The following is a 17,500-nucleotide window of genomic DNA, read 5'->3' on the forward strand; positions in this document are numbered from 1 at the left end:
TATATTGGGCAGACAGACCAGTTCCCTACCTCCTCCCGCTGCCACCTGCCTTCTCCATTTTTGGGCTAATGCTGTAATTAATTGCAATCAATTGTAATCAAATGCTGTACTCTTGGATTGAGCAGACCTTCCCGTACAATTCTGATAACTCCATGAAGGACATAACTCTACCATTCCAATTTACAATATCATTTAAGAACAAAATACCCTTTTCAAACATCTTTCCCATAAATACAGGTATTTTATCAATCAGCACATTTGAGTTCAGCCATAATATTTGTTGTAATATTTGTTCTATCTTTTCTCTCTGTTTCCTGGTGTTTGAATACCATATGGTAATAAACACAAGACTGTTTCCAACATGTTCTGTAATGTATCCTTTAAAGGCACAGAGATCTTTGGCATTTGAAGGGTTCAATCTGCGATTTCTACAACAACTTTTAGACAATTTAATTACATACCCATTGATTCCTGAAGAATACAACTTAGAAATGCTTCATGAGCTTAGTTCAGCCGTTGTACCCTGTCAGAATCCTAAAATATAAACTTGCTTTACTCCACTGTTTTGTTTGAACTGCAGACTGCCCCTTTAAAGCAGACAGCTCCATTTACACTCAACATGCAATTTCAAGATTCCCCACTAGAGGTCCTCATTCACTCAGGAGTGGCCTCCTCATAAGGGCCCTGCTGCAACTGTCAGTCAACTAACAGGGTAACTGTAACCAGGCCGGTAGAGAACTAAGAATCGGAAAACTTGATGTAAGGATTCATGGAAATATCATGAAACATATACAGTGCCTTCAGAAAGTATTCACACCTATTGAGTTGTTACACATTTTTTTTTATGTTACAAAGTCAGATTAAAATTGATTTTATTGTCTTTTGTCAACGATCTATACAAAATAAAATAAAAATGTTCAAGCTCTGTCAAGTTGGTTGTTGATCAGCTAGACAGACATTTTCAAGTCTTGCCATAGATTTTAAAGTTGATTTTTATGTCAAAACTGTAACTAGGTCACTCTGGAACATCACTGTCATCTTGGTAAGTAACTCCAGTGTATAATTGGCCTTGCATTTTAGGTTACTGTCCTGCTGAAAAGTGGATTTGTCTCCAAGTGGCTGGTGGAAAGCAGACTGAACCAAGTTTTCTTCTAGGATTTTGCCTGTGCTTAGCTCGCTTCCTTATCTTTTTATCCTAAAACAATTCCTAGTCCTTAACGATGACAAGCATACCGATAACATGATGCAGCCACCACCATGCCTAAAAATATGAAGAGTGGTACTCAGTGATGTGTTGTGTTGGACTTGCCCTAAACATAACGCTTTGTATTCAGGACAAAAAGTTAATTTCTTTGTCATATGTTTTGCAGTGTTACTTTAGTGCGTTATTGCACATTTCTGTACAGGTTTCCTTCTTTTTACTCTCTCATTTAGGTTAGTATTGTGGAGTAACTGCAATGTTGTTAATCCATCCTCAGTTTTCTCCTATCACAGCCCTTAAACTCTGTAGCTGTTTTAAAGTCACCATTGGCCCCATGGTGAAATCCCTGAGCGGTTTCCTTCCTCTCCGTCAACTGAGTTAGGAAGGACGCCTATATCTTTGTAGTGACTGGGTGTATTGATACACCATCCAAAGTGTAATTAATAACTTCACCAGGCTCAAAGAGGTATTCAATGTCTGCTTTTTTATACCCATCTACCAATAGGTGCCCTTCTTTGTGAGGCATTGGAAAACCTCCCTGGTCTTTGTGGTTGAATCTGTGTTTGAAATTCCCTGCTCGACTGAGGGACCTTACAGATAATTATATGTGCGGGGTACAGAGATGAGGTAGTCATTAAAACATCATGTTCAACACTATTATTACACACAGAGTGAGTCTATGTAACTTATTATGTGACTTGTTAAGCACATTTTTACTCCTGAACTTATTTATGTTTGTCAAAACAAAGGGGCTGAATACTTCCTGAGTCAAGACATTTCAGCTTTTATTTTTTATTTTTTTTGTTGCTTTCAACTTTGACATTATGGGGTATTGTGTGTAGATCAGTGACACACAATCTAAATGTAATCTATTTTTAATTCAGGCTGTAACACAACAAAATGTGGAAAAAATTCAAGGAGTACGAATACTTTCTGAAGTCACTGTAGCCAAAAGCTGCCACATGTCAAAACCATTCATCCAAGTAAATTCAATAGAATGAATGTTTAGTGGGAATCGTTCTTCCTCTCTCATGCGATTGGTACACAGCACTGTGACTTCTTGGCTGTCTTTTATCATCGTGTTGAATTTTCCCGCACGCTATATGACTCTGAATGTGTTTAATGGCTGTGCTGTTAGCCAGTCACGCACCACCTAACCTTTTTTTCTATCTTGAGCTACCCTCATATTTTATAACCTCGTCCCGTCATTATTATTCTAACAATAAAGAACATGAATTATGAACATGTAACTTCTGGCGTTCTTGTTCAAGCTGTTTGCCTATTCTACTTCACAGAGATTACAAAGCACTTTACTTCTTCTATGCTTTTTCCTGTTGACAGATGATTTGAGGATGTGGAGGGGAGGGGAGGGGGGGGGGGGGATCCTCACAAAAAGAAAAAGCGTATAAAAATAATGCATTACTACCAACCTGCTTTTTGGGAATATGACAATCAGTTCACAACTACTGGAAATCGTGACAATTAGTATCTTGGCCATTGCCTTAGTAACTGAAACAAGTTCGACATATGCGTAAACTACATTTAGCACTTCTAAAAGTCCTTCCTAATTACAGAATCTATGCTCATTGTGATGTAATCTACCTCATACTATGCAGATGAGTCACAGTGGCTGGTCTGCACAGTGAATTGTTTGAGAGTGAGAGTTGTGTTTAGTAGAAGTGTTGTTTAAAACAGAGCAGCTTGTTGGTTTGGCACGCAGTAGAAGCTTCAGTGAGTCTTGCTGAATATAATTGTGTGCGCCTGGTTAACTACTGATAAAGTCTTCCCATTGGTACATCAGTTCCCAGTATTTTCTTATTTTAAACTAACTTAAAACGCCTCAAATTAATGTGTCTCGTAATACATGCAAATGTGACATAAATCATCTTGTTCAGCCTCCATTTTGTTATTGTTGTGTGTGTGTGCGTGCGTGCGTGTGTGTGTGTGTGTGGTGTGTGTGTGTGTGTGTGTGTGTGTGTGTGTGTGTGTGTGTGTGTGTGTGTGTGTGTGTGTGTGTGTGTGTGTGTGTGTGTGTGTGTGTGTGTGTGTGTGTGTGTGTGTGTGTGTGGCATTATGTTGTTAAACATAATTACAATCCTCTTTTGAACGGAGAAGTAGATGATTAAACATGCATACCACTTAGGAAAGATTAGCGCTGCTTCACTGATTGAGATAGCTGGGAGAGAGGACAGATAGATTGGGGGATTCTCAGAAGAAGAAGTTAACTGCTTCACTGATTAAGATAGCTGGGAGAGAGGACAGACAGATTGGGGGATTCTCAGAAGAAGAAGTTAACTGCTTCACTGATTAAGATAGCTGGGAGAGAGGACAGACAGATTGGGGGATTCTCAGAAGAAGAAGTTAACTGCTTCACTGATTAAGATAGCTGGGAGAGAGGACAGACAGATTGGGGGATTCTCAGAAGAAGAAGTTAACTGCTTCACTGATTAAGATAGCTGGGAGAGAGGACAGACAGATTGGGGGATTCTCAGAAGAAGAAGTTAACTGCTTCACTGATTAAGATAGCTGGGAGAGAGGACAGATAGATTGGGGGATTCTCAGAAGAAGAAGTTAACTGCTACACTGATTAAGATAGCTGGGAGAGAGGACAGACAGATTGGGGGATTCTCAGAAGAAGATCCCTGGTGATTTGTATGTATTATTGATTCCCATTAGCTGCTGCCTCGGCTACTTTCTCTTCCTGGTGTCCAAACACATTAAGGCACTTACATGGCACTCATGTCTTAAAGAAAGGAGAAGTTTAGAAAAGAGTATAGAGATGGATATATATATATATATATATACTGTATGTGCTGGCGGGGTGCTTGTGAATGTTGAAGAATTTACATTGAGGAAAGGAGACATTCACAATGTCATTTATAGTCAATATTCTGTGTATTTTACAGTCAATACTCTGTGTATTTTATAGTCAATACTCTGTGTATTTTACAGTCAATACTCTGTGTATTTTATAGTCAATACTCTGTGTATTTTACAGTCAATACACTGTGTATTTTATAGCCAATACTCTGTGTATTTTATAGTCAATACTCTGTGTATTTTACAGTCAATACTCTGTGTCCTGTACAGTCAATACTCTGTGTATTTTACAGTCAATACTCTGTGTCCTGTACAGTCAATACTCTGTGTATTTCACAGTCAATACTCTGTGTATTTTACAGTCAATACTCTGTGTATTTTACAGTCAATACTCTGTGTCCTGTATAGCCAATTCTCAGTGTGTCTTGAGACTTGACGACTGTATCAGTTCACATTTCCCGGGCTGTAAACTATTAGGTTAGTAGTAAGTAGGGAGAGGCAAGCTAAGCCTTCCTGCTGAATGTGTTCCATGTATGGATATCACGCAAACGCAGATGAGTTTAATCAACCGTTTCATACATAATGTGGTTGTGTGAGTGTGTTCATTGTCGTTTTCACATTTTCAGATGTCGGGAAATACGTATTTTTTTGTTGTTCTTTTAACCGAGAAAAACACACCAGTTTTGAAATTTGGGGTTGGATACTGACGCACGTTTTCAACGATCTGATTACACCTGTCCGTTCAGATGCTGATTGGCCCACCCTGAAGAGGCTGCAAGCGAATGGCCGAAAGCCAGCTGTGGTGTCGGAGTTGATTGGACCTCCTCGTTGAGGAGCGATGAGGAACGGGGGGGGCAGGACCACGATGGTGAGTTGCACTAAGGATACTGATCCAATTCTGTAGGAAGCTGAGCGTCACTCAGAGACGTGACTATATACTCCAGCTGGAGAACAATGGCAGTACTGTATGATACCGTACTGTGCTGCCAGCCACACCTGGCTTAGCTAGCCAATCAATAGCTACGTAGTAATGAGGCTTTGATTTTATAAAGGATTTTACTATATTTATTTTTTGATCATCATTCAGAACAACACATTCAACTCATATGTTTAAAATCTGATATTTTTCTGATATGTATGCCATATTTCACCACATTCACACATACTTCAATACAATAGAGTTTAATATACTTCAATACAGGACAATACAGTTCAATATTGTACAATACACGTCAATACAGTTCAATACAGTACAATATACTTCAATACAGGACAATATACTTCAACACAGGACAATACACTTCAATACAGGATAATACAGTTCAATACAGTACAATACACTTCAATACAGGACAATATACTTCAACACAGGACAATACACTTCAATACAGGACAATATATTTCAATACAGGACAATGCACTTCAATAAACTTCAACACAGTTCAATACAGGACAATATATTTCAATACAGGACAATGCACTTCAATAACCTTCAACACACTTCAATACAGGACAATATATTTCAACACAGGACAATACACTTCAATACAGGACAATGCACTTAAATAAACTTCAACACAGTTCAAGACAGTACAATACAGTACAATACACTTTAATACAGTACAATACACTTTAATACACTTCAATACAGGACAATATACTTCAATACAGGACAATACACTTCAATACAGGACAATGCACTTCAATACAGGACAATGCACTTCAATAAACTTCAACACACTTCAATACAGGACAATACAGTTCAATACAGTTCAATACAGTACAATACACTTCAATACAGGACAATATACTTCAATACAGGACAATATACTTCAATACAGGACAATGCACTTCAATAAACTTCAACACAGTTCAATACAGTACAATACAGTACAATACACTTCAATACATCATCTAAAACAAATATCAGGCACAAATATATTTGCATAGGGACCGATTTCGATCCGAGTTAAGCGTGCATAAATGGAAATGTATTTCCCTTTTTTATGCACTATTCTGTCTCTGCATATTTTGTCCTTGAGCACGTTATTCACCCCGTTCTTTCCTTCGGGGGTGGAGTTAGAATAGATGAAGGTGTGGCGGAGGTGTGTCAACAGATATGCCGTATTCTGACCATGACTTAATGCCCTCATTCTACCACCTTTACGCACCAGGAAACCATGAATAAAGCTTAATGCCCTCATTCTACCACCTTTACGCGCCAGGAAACCATGAATAAAGCTTAATGCCCCTATTCTACCACCTTTACGCGCCAGGAACCTTGAATAAAGCTTAATGCCCCTATTCTACCACCTTTACGTGCCAGGAACCTTGAATAAAGTCGAGCGAACCTTCTGGTTCCAAGTGAAAAAAAGCATCTACTTTATTTATTTTTTAGATAAAAATAACACCATTCTCCATGCACTGTAATGTATACATTAATGAGAGATATTGATAAGAGATAGGTAAATTAGTAATCAGTTTGGAGAAGGGGATTGTAAATATACAATTGTAAAAAAAAATCTTATGATCCCTGTAGACGAATATCAAACCAGTCATATGGAAGCAAACTGAAAATCATATCAACATGACGTATTCTCACCCCTTTTCCACATTGAAATAACGGCAACATAAGCTCGGCTCTCCACCTTTTCCACATTGAAGTAGGATGTAAAAAGCTGTTGCCGTTATTCAGAATTGTAATTGTCTGCCCTCGTAATATGCGTGGATGAAATTTGGAGACCCAACAGGCTTCCGTAGGCTTCACCTGCCGATTTGATGTGTGCACTTTTAAACGGTTTGATTATATTCCCAGGCTTTTCTCCGTTTTACTTAAAACATTTGTGTGATGTTAAATATTAACATAACTACATTTATAACTGTCACTTTAGTGTTAGTTTTCTTCAATACGTAGCTTACAATTTTGCATCATTCCATATCCATTTACCTTTATTTCCTCTGTGTAGTTGTTCCTGAAGGATGCGAGCATTAGTTGATCGTACTAATTTGGGACATTATGAAACCCAGACCAGCAGGTTAAACCTGGTTCACAACAACTAGACTGTTGTCATAAAGTTCCATGATTAGTGAGATATTTATTTTTTATCAGGCAAGTCAGTTATGAACAAACTCTTATTTACAATGACGGCCTATGAACAGTTCTGCCCAGCTCGGGGATTCGACCTTGCAACCTTTCGGTTACAAGTCCAACACTCTAACCACTAGGCTACCTGCCACCCCATTTATAGGACTACTGTTCAACTCATACTATACACTTTTCTCACCTTGCAACATTTTATTGGTTGAACTTGAATATGACAACTTTCAGGATGAATCAAACCACTTTTTTTGAACTTATCAATATTTTATTTTTTGCATAAAGACTCTCTAAACCTGTTCGTTTTTAATGATTCATTACAAACCTTCACTAAAATGTGCCTAAATAATCTGCAAAATCAGAGTATTTAAAAATGTACTAGTTGGTGCTGAAACTGAGACAAATATGCATAGGTGACTTTCTTTCCTTGATCCCTATATTCTGAACCCGTTCTCTCCATGTACTCTAGTGAGTCTGTCAACAAAATTACAATTAAAGGTTCACCGTATTTAAAGGGATGGCTTAAGAGAAATGTACTGAAAACCCTATTGAATGAAAACTCCACAAGAAAATCTCTTGGCCAGCAAGTGGGAGGGTTTTCAGCAGGTTGAATTACATGTATCCAGCACGCGAACCACTCCTGCAAAGTCCGTTACGCACCTGCATAAGGTAGGTCTGAATACCAACTACTGAGAAGTGGGTAGGAAAGGCGTACATTTCCTAAATCGGAATTAGCTTGATAAAAATAACTATTGATTCTCAATGTATATCCTTTGTTTCATAAATACTGCTAGTAAAATATAGCTATGTACACAAATACAGCAACCAATAGAATTACCTTTAGTCACATTACATAGCAACCAATAGATTTACCTTTAGTCACATTACATAGCAACCAATAGAATTACCTTTAGTCACAATACATAGCAACCAATAGAATTACCTTTAGTCACATTACATAGCAACCAATAGAATTACCTTTAGTCACATTACATATTATTTGTTTATATTTCATGGATAAAAAAAACGACAGAAAAATTCATCTTTGTGACTTATCTGAAAAAAGATTGACAAAGTCTTCTCGTACACCAGTAAAGACAAAATGTAAAACATAAAAAAGAACAAACAAATGTTGAAGATAAAAATAAAACGCAGTGTAAGGGAGACCGCACTCTGAATAATCTGAGGTCACGATGCCTAAAATACCGGTAATTATGTTCGTTATGAATACACATGAAAATAAATTAAAACTCTTCATGAAATATGATGTAGAACAAGATTGTTTCATTGGTCCAATGCCTAAGCTTTAGCTCAGTCTAAAGAAAGAAAACCCAATTTGATGGCACACAGAAGACCCAGGTTCGAACCCAGCCAATCATCAACAAGCATCCCTTTCTCCTCGGCAGTGTTTTCCTTCTAGGTCACACGAACTGACTCCCTTTCTGACATCTGATACACCTATGGCTTGAGCCTTCTCCAAAACACAGCCTGTCAGACTATCATCTTCATCTCCATGGAACTGTCCTCCTGGGAGCATCCTTCAGGCCACAGGGTCATGGTTGGGGATTGTTCTCTAGTGACAGCCAGCTGCTATAATCTAGGATAGTTGTGATGGGCAGTTTACTGCTTGATCCCCCACCCCAGCTGTTAAAGATCAACTAGTTAGTTGTCACGTTGTGTTTCTAACCATGTGAACTAGTTACATTATATATACAGCAGTATGTGGACACCCCTTCAAATTAGTGGATTCGGCTATTTCAGCCACACCAGTTGTTGACAGGTGTGTCAAATCGAGCACAACACCATGCAATCTCCATAGACAAACATTGGCAGTAGAATGGCCCATACTGAAGAGCTCAGTGACTTTCAACGTGGCACCGTCATAGGATTCCACCTTTCCAACAAGTCAGTTTGTCAAATTTCTGCCCTGCTAGAGCTGCCCCCCGGGTCAACTGTAAGTGCTGTTATTGTGAAGTGGAAACGTCTAGGAGCAACAACGGCTCAGCTGTGAAGTAGTAGGCCACACAAGCTCACAGAACGGGACCGACGAGTGCTGAAGCGCCTTGCGCGTAAAAATTGTCTGTCCTCAGTTGCAACACTCACTACTGAGTTCCAAACGGCCTCTGGAAGAAACGTCAGCACAAGAACTGTTCATCGGGAGCTTCATGAAATGTGTTTCCATGGCTGAGCAACCGCACACAAGCCTCAGATCACCATGCGCAATGACAAGCGTAGGCTGGAGTGGTGTAAAGCTTGCCTCCATTGGATTCTGGAGCAGTGGAAACACGTTTTCTGGAGTGATGAATCACGCTTCATCATCTGGCAGTCCAACAGATGAATAAGGGTTTGGTAGATGCCAGGAAAACGATACCTGCCCCAATGCATAGTGCCAACTGTAAAGTTTGGTGGAGGAGGAATAATGGTGTGGGGCTGTTTTTCATGGTTCGGGTCCCTTAGTTCCAGTGAAGGGAGATCTTAACGCTACAGCATACAATGACATTCTAGACGATTCTCTGCTTCCAACTTTTTGGCAACTGTTTGGGGAAGGCCCTTTCCTGTTTCAGTATGACAATGGCCCTGTGCACAATTGTATTTATTTATTTTACCTTTATTTAACTCGGCAAGTCAATTAAGAACAAATTCTTATTTTCAATGACGGCCTAGGAACAGTGGGTTAACTGCCTTGTTCAGGGGCAGAACGACAGAACGACAAAGCGAGGTCCATACGGAAATGGTTTGTCGAGATCGGTGTGGAAGAACTTGACTGGCCTGCACAGAGCCCTGACCTCAACCCCATCGAACACCTTTGGGATGATTTGGAAAGCCGACTGCGAGCCAGGCCTAATCGCCCAACATCAGTGCCTGAACTCACTAATGCTCTTATGGCTGAATGGAAGCAAGTCCCCGCAGCAATGTTCCAAAATCTAGTGGAAAGCCTTCCCAGAAGGCTCATCGAACATCTCATTCCTAAATCATGGGCATTAATATGGAGTTGGTCCCCCTTTGCTGCTATAACAGCTGTTATAGCAGCAAAGGCGGACCAACTCCATATTAATGGTCATGGTTTAGGAATGAGATGTTCGATGAGCAGGTGTCTTTTGGTAATGTAATGTATCTCACGTTGTGTTTCTAACTATATATTAACTAGTTATCTCACGTTGTGTTTCTAACTATATATTAACTAGTTATCTCACGTTGTGTTTCTAACTACATATTAACTAGTTATCTCACGTTGTGTTTCTAACTATATATTAACTAGTTATCTCACGTTGTGTTTCTAACTATATATTAACTAGTTATCGCACGTTGTGTTTTTAATTGGCCGAAAGGGATCACCTTCGGAAGTGTTTCCAACCCCAACCATTGTAACCATCATAGCTATACAATCACAAAGCTTAATGATTGCATATCATAGCCCTTTGGTTTTGAACTCACTACTTATTGACAACTGGAATGCTTCGAAAAAACAGAAAGTAAAAATTCAGCGATTTTTTTTTTTTTGGTTGTTGTTGTTGTTGTTGTTGTTGTTGTTGAGGGCAACAGGTGTCATGTCCATGTTTATGGTGGACAGTAATCCATCCTATCAATCCATATAACGCACATACAGTTTGCATTAACTAATCCCTCAACACTCCGCAGTCTATCCAAACCGAAACTTGGGCCAGTACTTGACAGTCTGCACCCTCTTCCCTGTCTCTGCATTAACATCCCTGTATGGTTGTGAGGGCGGTTTGGTCAGTGGCGGCTGGTTTTTCCTCCTCTCTTTGCTCCTGTCGGTGATGGTGAAACCTCGAACGCTCTGCAGGTCGTGCACATTGAGCCTGGGGAGGAAGTGTGTAGAAACGTGCTGTGATTTGACCCTGGGGCTGGAGCCCATCTTGGATTTTCCTCTCTTGTTCAGGGCCACGTACCAGTCCCGTCCCGTCCGGTGGTTCCGGTGCAACACTGAAGCATAAGTGTTGTAACTGCTCTCCTGGAAACGCTCCCAGAACCTACAGTCGTCCGTGAATCGCTCCTGGAAAACACAAACAAAACATAATGTTACAGAGATCAAAATGGTTAAGTATGTTACACAACATAATGTCACAGAGAGAAAAATGGTTAAGTTTGTTACACAAAATGAATGTCAACTTTCCCCAAATGTAAAATTCTTCAACATTCACAAGCACCCCGCCAGCACATACAGTATTACCGTACATATCCCCCTGCTCTATGATCCATGTCCAAACTCATTCCTAACCCCTCTCCATCTGAGCTGGGACTTTCTTTAGGAGATGAGAGCCGTCAGTCACCAAGGATCTTAGAAAGACAAGCTCTATTAACCCAAGTTTACTGTTCATTTCTCTTCACGCTTTTAAAAACGTACTGTACTGCGTTTCAAACAACTTGAGCACTTGATTTGACATTTCTGATCCAACGATCTCAAAACATTCCTAACTAAGCCTAAAAATAACCTTTCGGTGGGAAACTACAACATGTAGTACCCCAGTATGCCCACAGGTGGCACTATACAATTAATTATAACATGTAGTACCCCAGTATGCCCACAGGTGGCACTATACTATTAATTATAAAATGTAGTACCCCAGGATGCCCACAGGTGGCACTATACTATTAATTATAACATGTAGTACCCCAGGATGCCCACAGGTGGCACTATACTATTAATTATAACATGTAGTACCCCAGGATGCCCACAGGTGGCACTATACTATGAATTATAACATGTAGTACCCCATGATGTCCACAGGTGGCACTATACTATTAATTATAACATGTAGTACCCCAGGATGCCCACAGGTGGCACTATACTATTAATTATAACATGTAGTACCCCAGGATGCCCGCAGGTGGCACTATACTATTAATTATAACATGTAGTACCCCAGGATGCCCACAGGTGGCACTATACTATTAATTATAACATGTAGTACCCCAGTATGCCCACAGGTGATCTAATAACCTGTATGGTATGGTTAGGCAGAGCTCCCACCAGATCTAATAACCTGTATGGTTAGACAGAACTCCCACCAGATCTAATAACCTGTATGGTTAGACAGAACTCCCACCAGATCTAATAACCTGTATGGTTAGACAGAACTCCCACCAGATCTAATAACCTGTATGGTTAGACAGAGCTCCCACCAGATCTAATAACCTGTATGGTTAGACAGAACTCCCACCAGATCTAATAACCTGTATGGTTAGACAGAACTCCCACCAGATCTAATAACCTGTATGGTTCGACAGAACTCTCACCAGATCTAATAACCTGTATGGTTAGACAGAACTCCCACCAGATCTAATAACCTGTATGGTTAGACAGAACTCCCACCAGATCTAATAACCTGTATGGTTCGACAGAACTCTCACCAGATCTAATAACCTGTATGGTTAGACAGAACTCCCACCAGATCTAATAACCTGTATGGTTAGACAGAACTCCCACCAGATCTAATAACCTGTATGGTTAGACAGAACTCTCACCAGATCTAATAACCTGTATGGTTAGACAGAACTCCCACCAGATCTAATAACCTGTATGGTTAGACAGAACTCCCACCAGATCTAATAACCTGTATGGTTAGACAGAACTCCCACCAGATCTAATAACCAGTATGGTTAGACAGAACTCCCACCAGATCTAATAACCTGTATGGTTAGACAGAACTCTCACCAGATCTAATAACCTGTATGGTTAGACAGAACTCCCACCAGATCTAATAACCTGTATCGTTCGACAGAACTCCCACCAGATCTAATAACCTGTATGGTTAGACAGAACTCTCACCAGATCTAATAACCTGTATGGTTAGACAGAGCTCCCACCAGATCTAATAACCTGTATGGTTAGACAGAACTCTCACCAGATCTAATAACCTGTATGGTTAGACAGAACTCCCACCAGATCTAATAACCTGTATGGTTAGACAGAACTCTCACCAGATCTAATAACCTGTATGGTTAGACAGAGCTCCCACCAGATCTAATAACCTGTATGGTTAGACAGAACTCCCACCAGATCTAATAACCTGTATGGTTAGACAGAGCTCCCACCAGATCTAATAACCTGTATGGTATGGTTAGACAGAACTCCCACCAGATCTAATAACCTGTATGGTTAGACAGAACTCTCACCAGATCTAATAACCTGTATGGTTAGACAGAACTCCCACCAGATCTAATAACCTGTATGGTTAGACAGAACTCCCACCAGATCTAATAACCTGTATGGTTAGACAGAACTCCCACCAGATCTAATAACCTGTATGGTTAGACAGAACTCTCACCAGATCTAATAACCTGTATGGTTAGACAGAACACCCACCAGATCTAATAACCTGTATGGTATGGTTAGACAGAACTCCCACCAGATCTAATAACCTGTATGGTTAGACAGAACTCCCACCAGATCTAATAACCTGTATGGTTAGACAGAACTCTCACCAGATCTAATAACCTGTATGGTTAGACAGAACTCCCACCAGATCTAATAACCTGTATGGTTAGACAGAGCTCCCACCAGATCTAATAACCTGTATGGTTAGACAGAACTCCCACCAGATCTAATAACCTGTATGGTTAGACAGAACTCCCACCAGATCTAATAACCTGTATGGTTAGACAGAACTCCCACCAGACCTAATAACCTGTATGGTTAGACAGAGCTCCCACCAGATCTAATAACCTGTATGGTTAGACAGAGCTCCCACCAGATCTAATAACCTGTATGGTATGGTTAGACAGAACTCCCACCAGATCTAATAACCTGTATGGTTAGACAGAACTCCCACCAGATCTAATAACCTGTATGGTTAGACAGAACTCTCACCAGATCTAATAACCTGTATGGTTAGACAGAGCTCCCACAGAGATCTAATAACCTGTATGGTTAGACAGAACTCTCACCAGATCTAATAACCTGTATGGTATGGTTAGACAGAACTCCCACCAGATCTAATAACCTGTATGGTTAGACAGAACTCCCACCAGATCTAATAACCTGTATGGTTAGACAGAACTCCCACCAGATCTAATAACCTGTATGGTTAGACAGAACTCCCACCAGATCTAATAACCTGTATGGTTAGACAGAACTCCCACCAGATCTAATAACCTTTATGGTTAGACAGAACTCCCACCAGATCTAATAACCTGTATGGTTAGACAGAACTCCCACCAGATCTAATAACCTGTATGGTTAGACAGAACTCCCACCAGATCTAATAACCTGTATGGTTAGACAGAACTCCCACCAGATCTAATAACCTGTATGGTTAGACAGAGCTCCCACCAGATCTAATAACCTGTATGGTTAGACAGAACTCCCACCAGATCTAATAACCTGTATGGTTAGACAGAACTCCCACCAGATCTAATAACCTGTATGGTTAGACAGAACTCCCACCAGATCTAATAACCTGTATGGTTAGACAGAACTCTCACCAGATCTAATAACCTGTATGGTTAGGCAGAGCTCCCACCAGATCTAATAACCTGTATGGTTAGACAGAACTCCCACCAGATCTAATAACCTGTATGGTTAGACAGAACTCACCAGATCTAATAACCTGTATGGTTAGACAGAACTCTCACCAGATCTAATAACCTGTATGGTATGGTTAGACAGAACTCCCACCAGATCTAATAACCTGTATGGTTAGACAGAACTCTCACCAGATCTAATAACCTGTATGGTTAGACAGAACTCCCACCAGATCTAATAACCTGTATGGTTAGACAGAACTCCCACCAGATCTAATAACCTGTATGGTTAGACAGAACTCCCACCAGATCTAATAACCTGTATGGTTAGACAGAACTCCCACCAGATCTAATAACCTGTATGGTTAGACAGAGCTCCCACCAGATCTAATAACCTGTATGGTATGGTTAGACAGAACTCCCACCAGATCTAATAACCTGTATGGTTAGACAGAACTCCCACCAGATCTAATAACCTGTATGGTTAGACAGAACTCCGACCAGATCTAATAACCTGTATGGTTAGACAGAACTCCCACCAGATCTAATAACCTGTATGGTTAGACAGAACTCCCACCAGATCTAATAACCTGTATGGTTAGACAGAACTCCGACCAGATCTAATAACCTGTATGGTTAGACAGAACTCTCACCAGATCTAATAACCTGTATGGTATGGTTAGACAGAACTCCCACCAGATCTAATAACCTGTATGGTTAGACAGAACTCCCACCAGATCTAATAACCTGTATGGTATGGTTAGACAGAACTCCCACCAGATCTAATAACCTGTATGGTTAGACAGAACTCCCACCAGATCTAATAACCTGTATGGTTATGGTAGACAGAACTCCCACCAGATCTAATAACCTGTATGGTTAGACAGAACTCCCACCAGATCTAATAACCTGTATGGTTAGACAGAACTCCCACCAGATCTAATAACCTGTATGGTTAGACAGAACTCCCACCAGATCTAATAACCTGTATGGTTAGACAGAACTCCCACCAGATCTAATAACCTGTATGGTTAGACAGAACTCTCACCAGATCTAATAACCTGTATGGTTAGACAGAACTCCCACCAGATCTAATAACCTGTATGGTTAGACAGAACTCCCACCAGATCTAATAACCTGTATGGTTAGACAGATCTCCCACCAGATCTAATAACCAGTATGGTTAGACAGAACTCCCACCAGATCTAATAACCTGTATGGTTAGACAGAACTCCCACCAGATCTAATAACCTGTATGGTTAGACAGAACTCCCACCAGATCTAATAACCTGTATGGTTAGACAGAACTCCCACCAGATCTAATAACCTGTATGGTATGGTTAGACAGAACTCTCACCAGATCTAATAACCTGTATGGTTAGACAGAACTCCCACCAGATCTAATAACCTGTATGGTTAGACAGAACTCCCACCAGATCTAATAACCTGTATGGTTAGACAGAACTCCCACCAGATCTAATAACCTGTATGGTTAGACAGAACTCCCACCAGATCTAATAACCTGTATGGTTAGACAGAACTCCCACCAGATCTAATAACCTGTATGGTTAGACAGAACTCCCACCAGATCTAATAACCTGTATGGTTAGACAGAACTCCCACCAGATCTAATAACCTGTATGGTTAGACAGAACTCCCACCAGATCTAATAACCTGTATGGTTAGACAGAACTCCCACCAGATCTAATAACCTGTATGGTTAGACAGAACTCTCACCAGATCTAATAACCTGTATGGTATGGTTAGACAGAACTCCCACCAGATCTAATAACCTGTACGGTTAGACAGAGCTCCCACCAGATCTAATAACCTGTATGGTTAGACAGAACTCTCACCAGATCTAATAACCTGTATGGTTAGACAGAACTCCCACCAGATCTAATAACCTGTATGGTATGGTTAGACAGAACTCCCACCAGATCTAATAACCTGTATGGTTAGACAGAACTCCCACCAGATCTAATAACCTGTATGGTTAGACAGAGCTCCCACCAGATCTAATAACCTGTATGGTTAGACAGAACTCTCACCAGATCTAATAACCTGTATGGTTAGACAGAACTCCCACCAGATCTAATAACCTGTATGGTTAGGCAGAGCTCCCACCAGATCTAATAACCTGTATGGTTAGACAGAGCTCCCACCAGATCTAATAACCTGTATGGTTAGACAGAACTCCCACCAGATCTAATAACCTGTATGGTTAGACAGAACTCCCACCAGATCTAATAACCTGTATGGTTAGACAGAGCTCCCACCAGATCTAATAACCTGTATGGTTAGACAGAACTCCCACCAGATCTAATAACCTGTATGGTTAGACAGAGCTCCCACCAGATCTAATAACCTGTATGGTTAGACATTTACATTTACGTCATTTAGCAGATGCTCTTATCCAGAGGGACTTACGGTAGTGAATGGATACATTTCATACATTTCTTTTCATGCATTTGTTGTTGTTGTTGTTTGTACTGGCCCCCCGTGGGAATCAAACCCACAACCCTGGCGTTGCACACACCATGCTTTACCAACTGAGCCACAGGGAAGATAGATCAGTACTCTCTCAGAACAATAACAGAGGTATAAAAAAAACTGTGTATAATGTTTACTAGGATTCATTTAATTCTCTCTTCTCTCCCTCCCTCCATCACTCCCTTCCTCCCTCCATCGTTTGCTCAATAAATCCAGGTGACCCTTTGACCTTAGAAGAGACGTTGTTTGTCGCGGCTGGCTGGGTAGATAAAACACTTTAATACACATCTGTCTACTTTCCCATTATTCCAGACAATAAATTGCCACAGTGAAAACATCTGAATATTAAATATGACAGACGTATTACAACATCAAGACAGTGTGTGGAACACGAGCCCTCAGAC

The 17,500-nt window shown here is 40.4% G+C and overlaps 1 protein-coding gene across 1 annotated transcript in view; it reads right to left on the minus strand.

The window, feature by feature from the left end:
• Positions 1-10,731: 10,731 nt before the first annotated feature.
• LOC106585924 (fibroblast growth factor 5-like) overlaps positions 10,732-17,500 on the minus strand; it is an 18,377-nt gene continuing 11,608 nt past the window's right edge. The window contains exon 3 of the mRNA XM_014172667.3: positions 10,732-11,133. Within this exon, the coding sequence (XP_014028142.1) occupies positions 10,759-11,133 (375 nt within the window). The 3' untranslated portion in view covers positions 10,732-10,758. The remainder of the gene's footprint in view (positions 11,134-17,500) is intronic.

This window comes from Salmo salar, chromosome 24 (genome assembly GCF_965601325.2).
Source record: "Salmo salar chromosome 24, fSalSal1, whole genome shotgun sequence".
In the NCBI taxonomy this organism is placed as follows: Eukaryota; Metazoa; Chordata; class Actinopteri; order Salmoniformes; family Salmonidae; genus Salmo; species Salmo salar.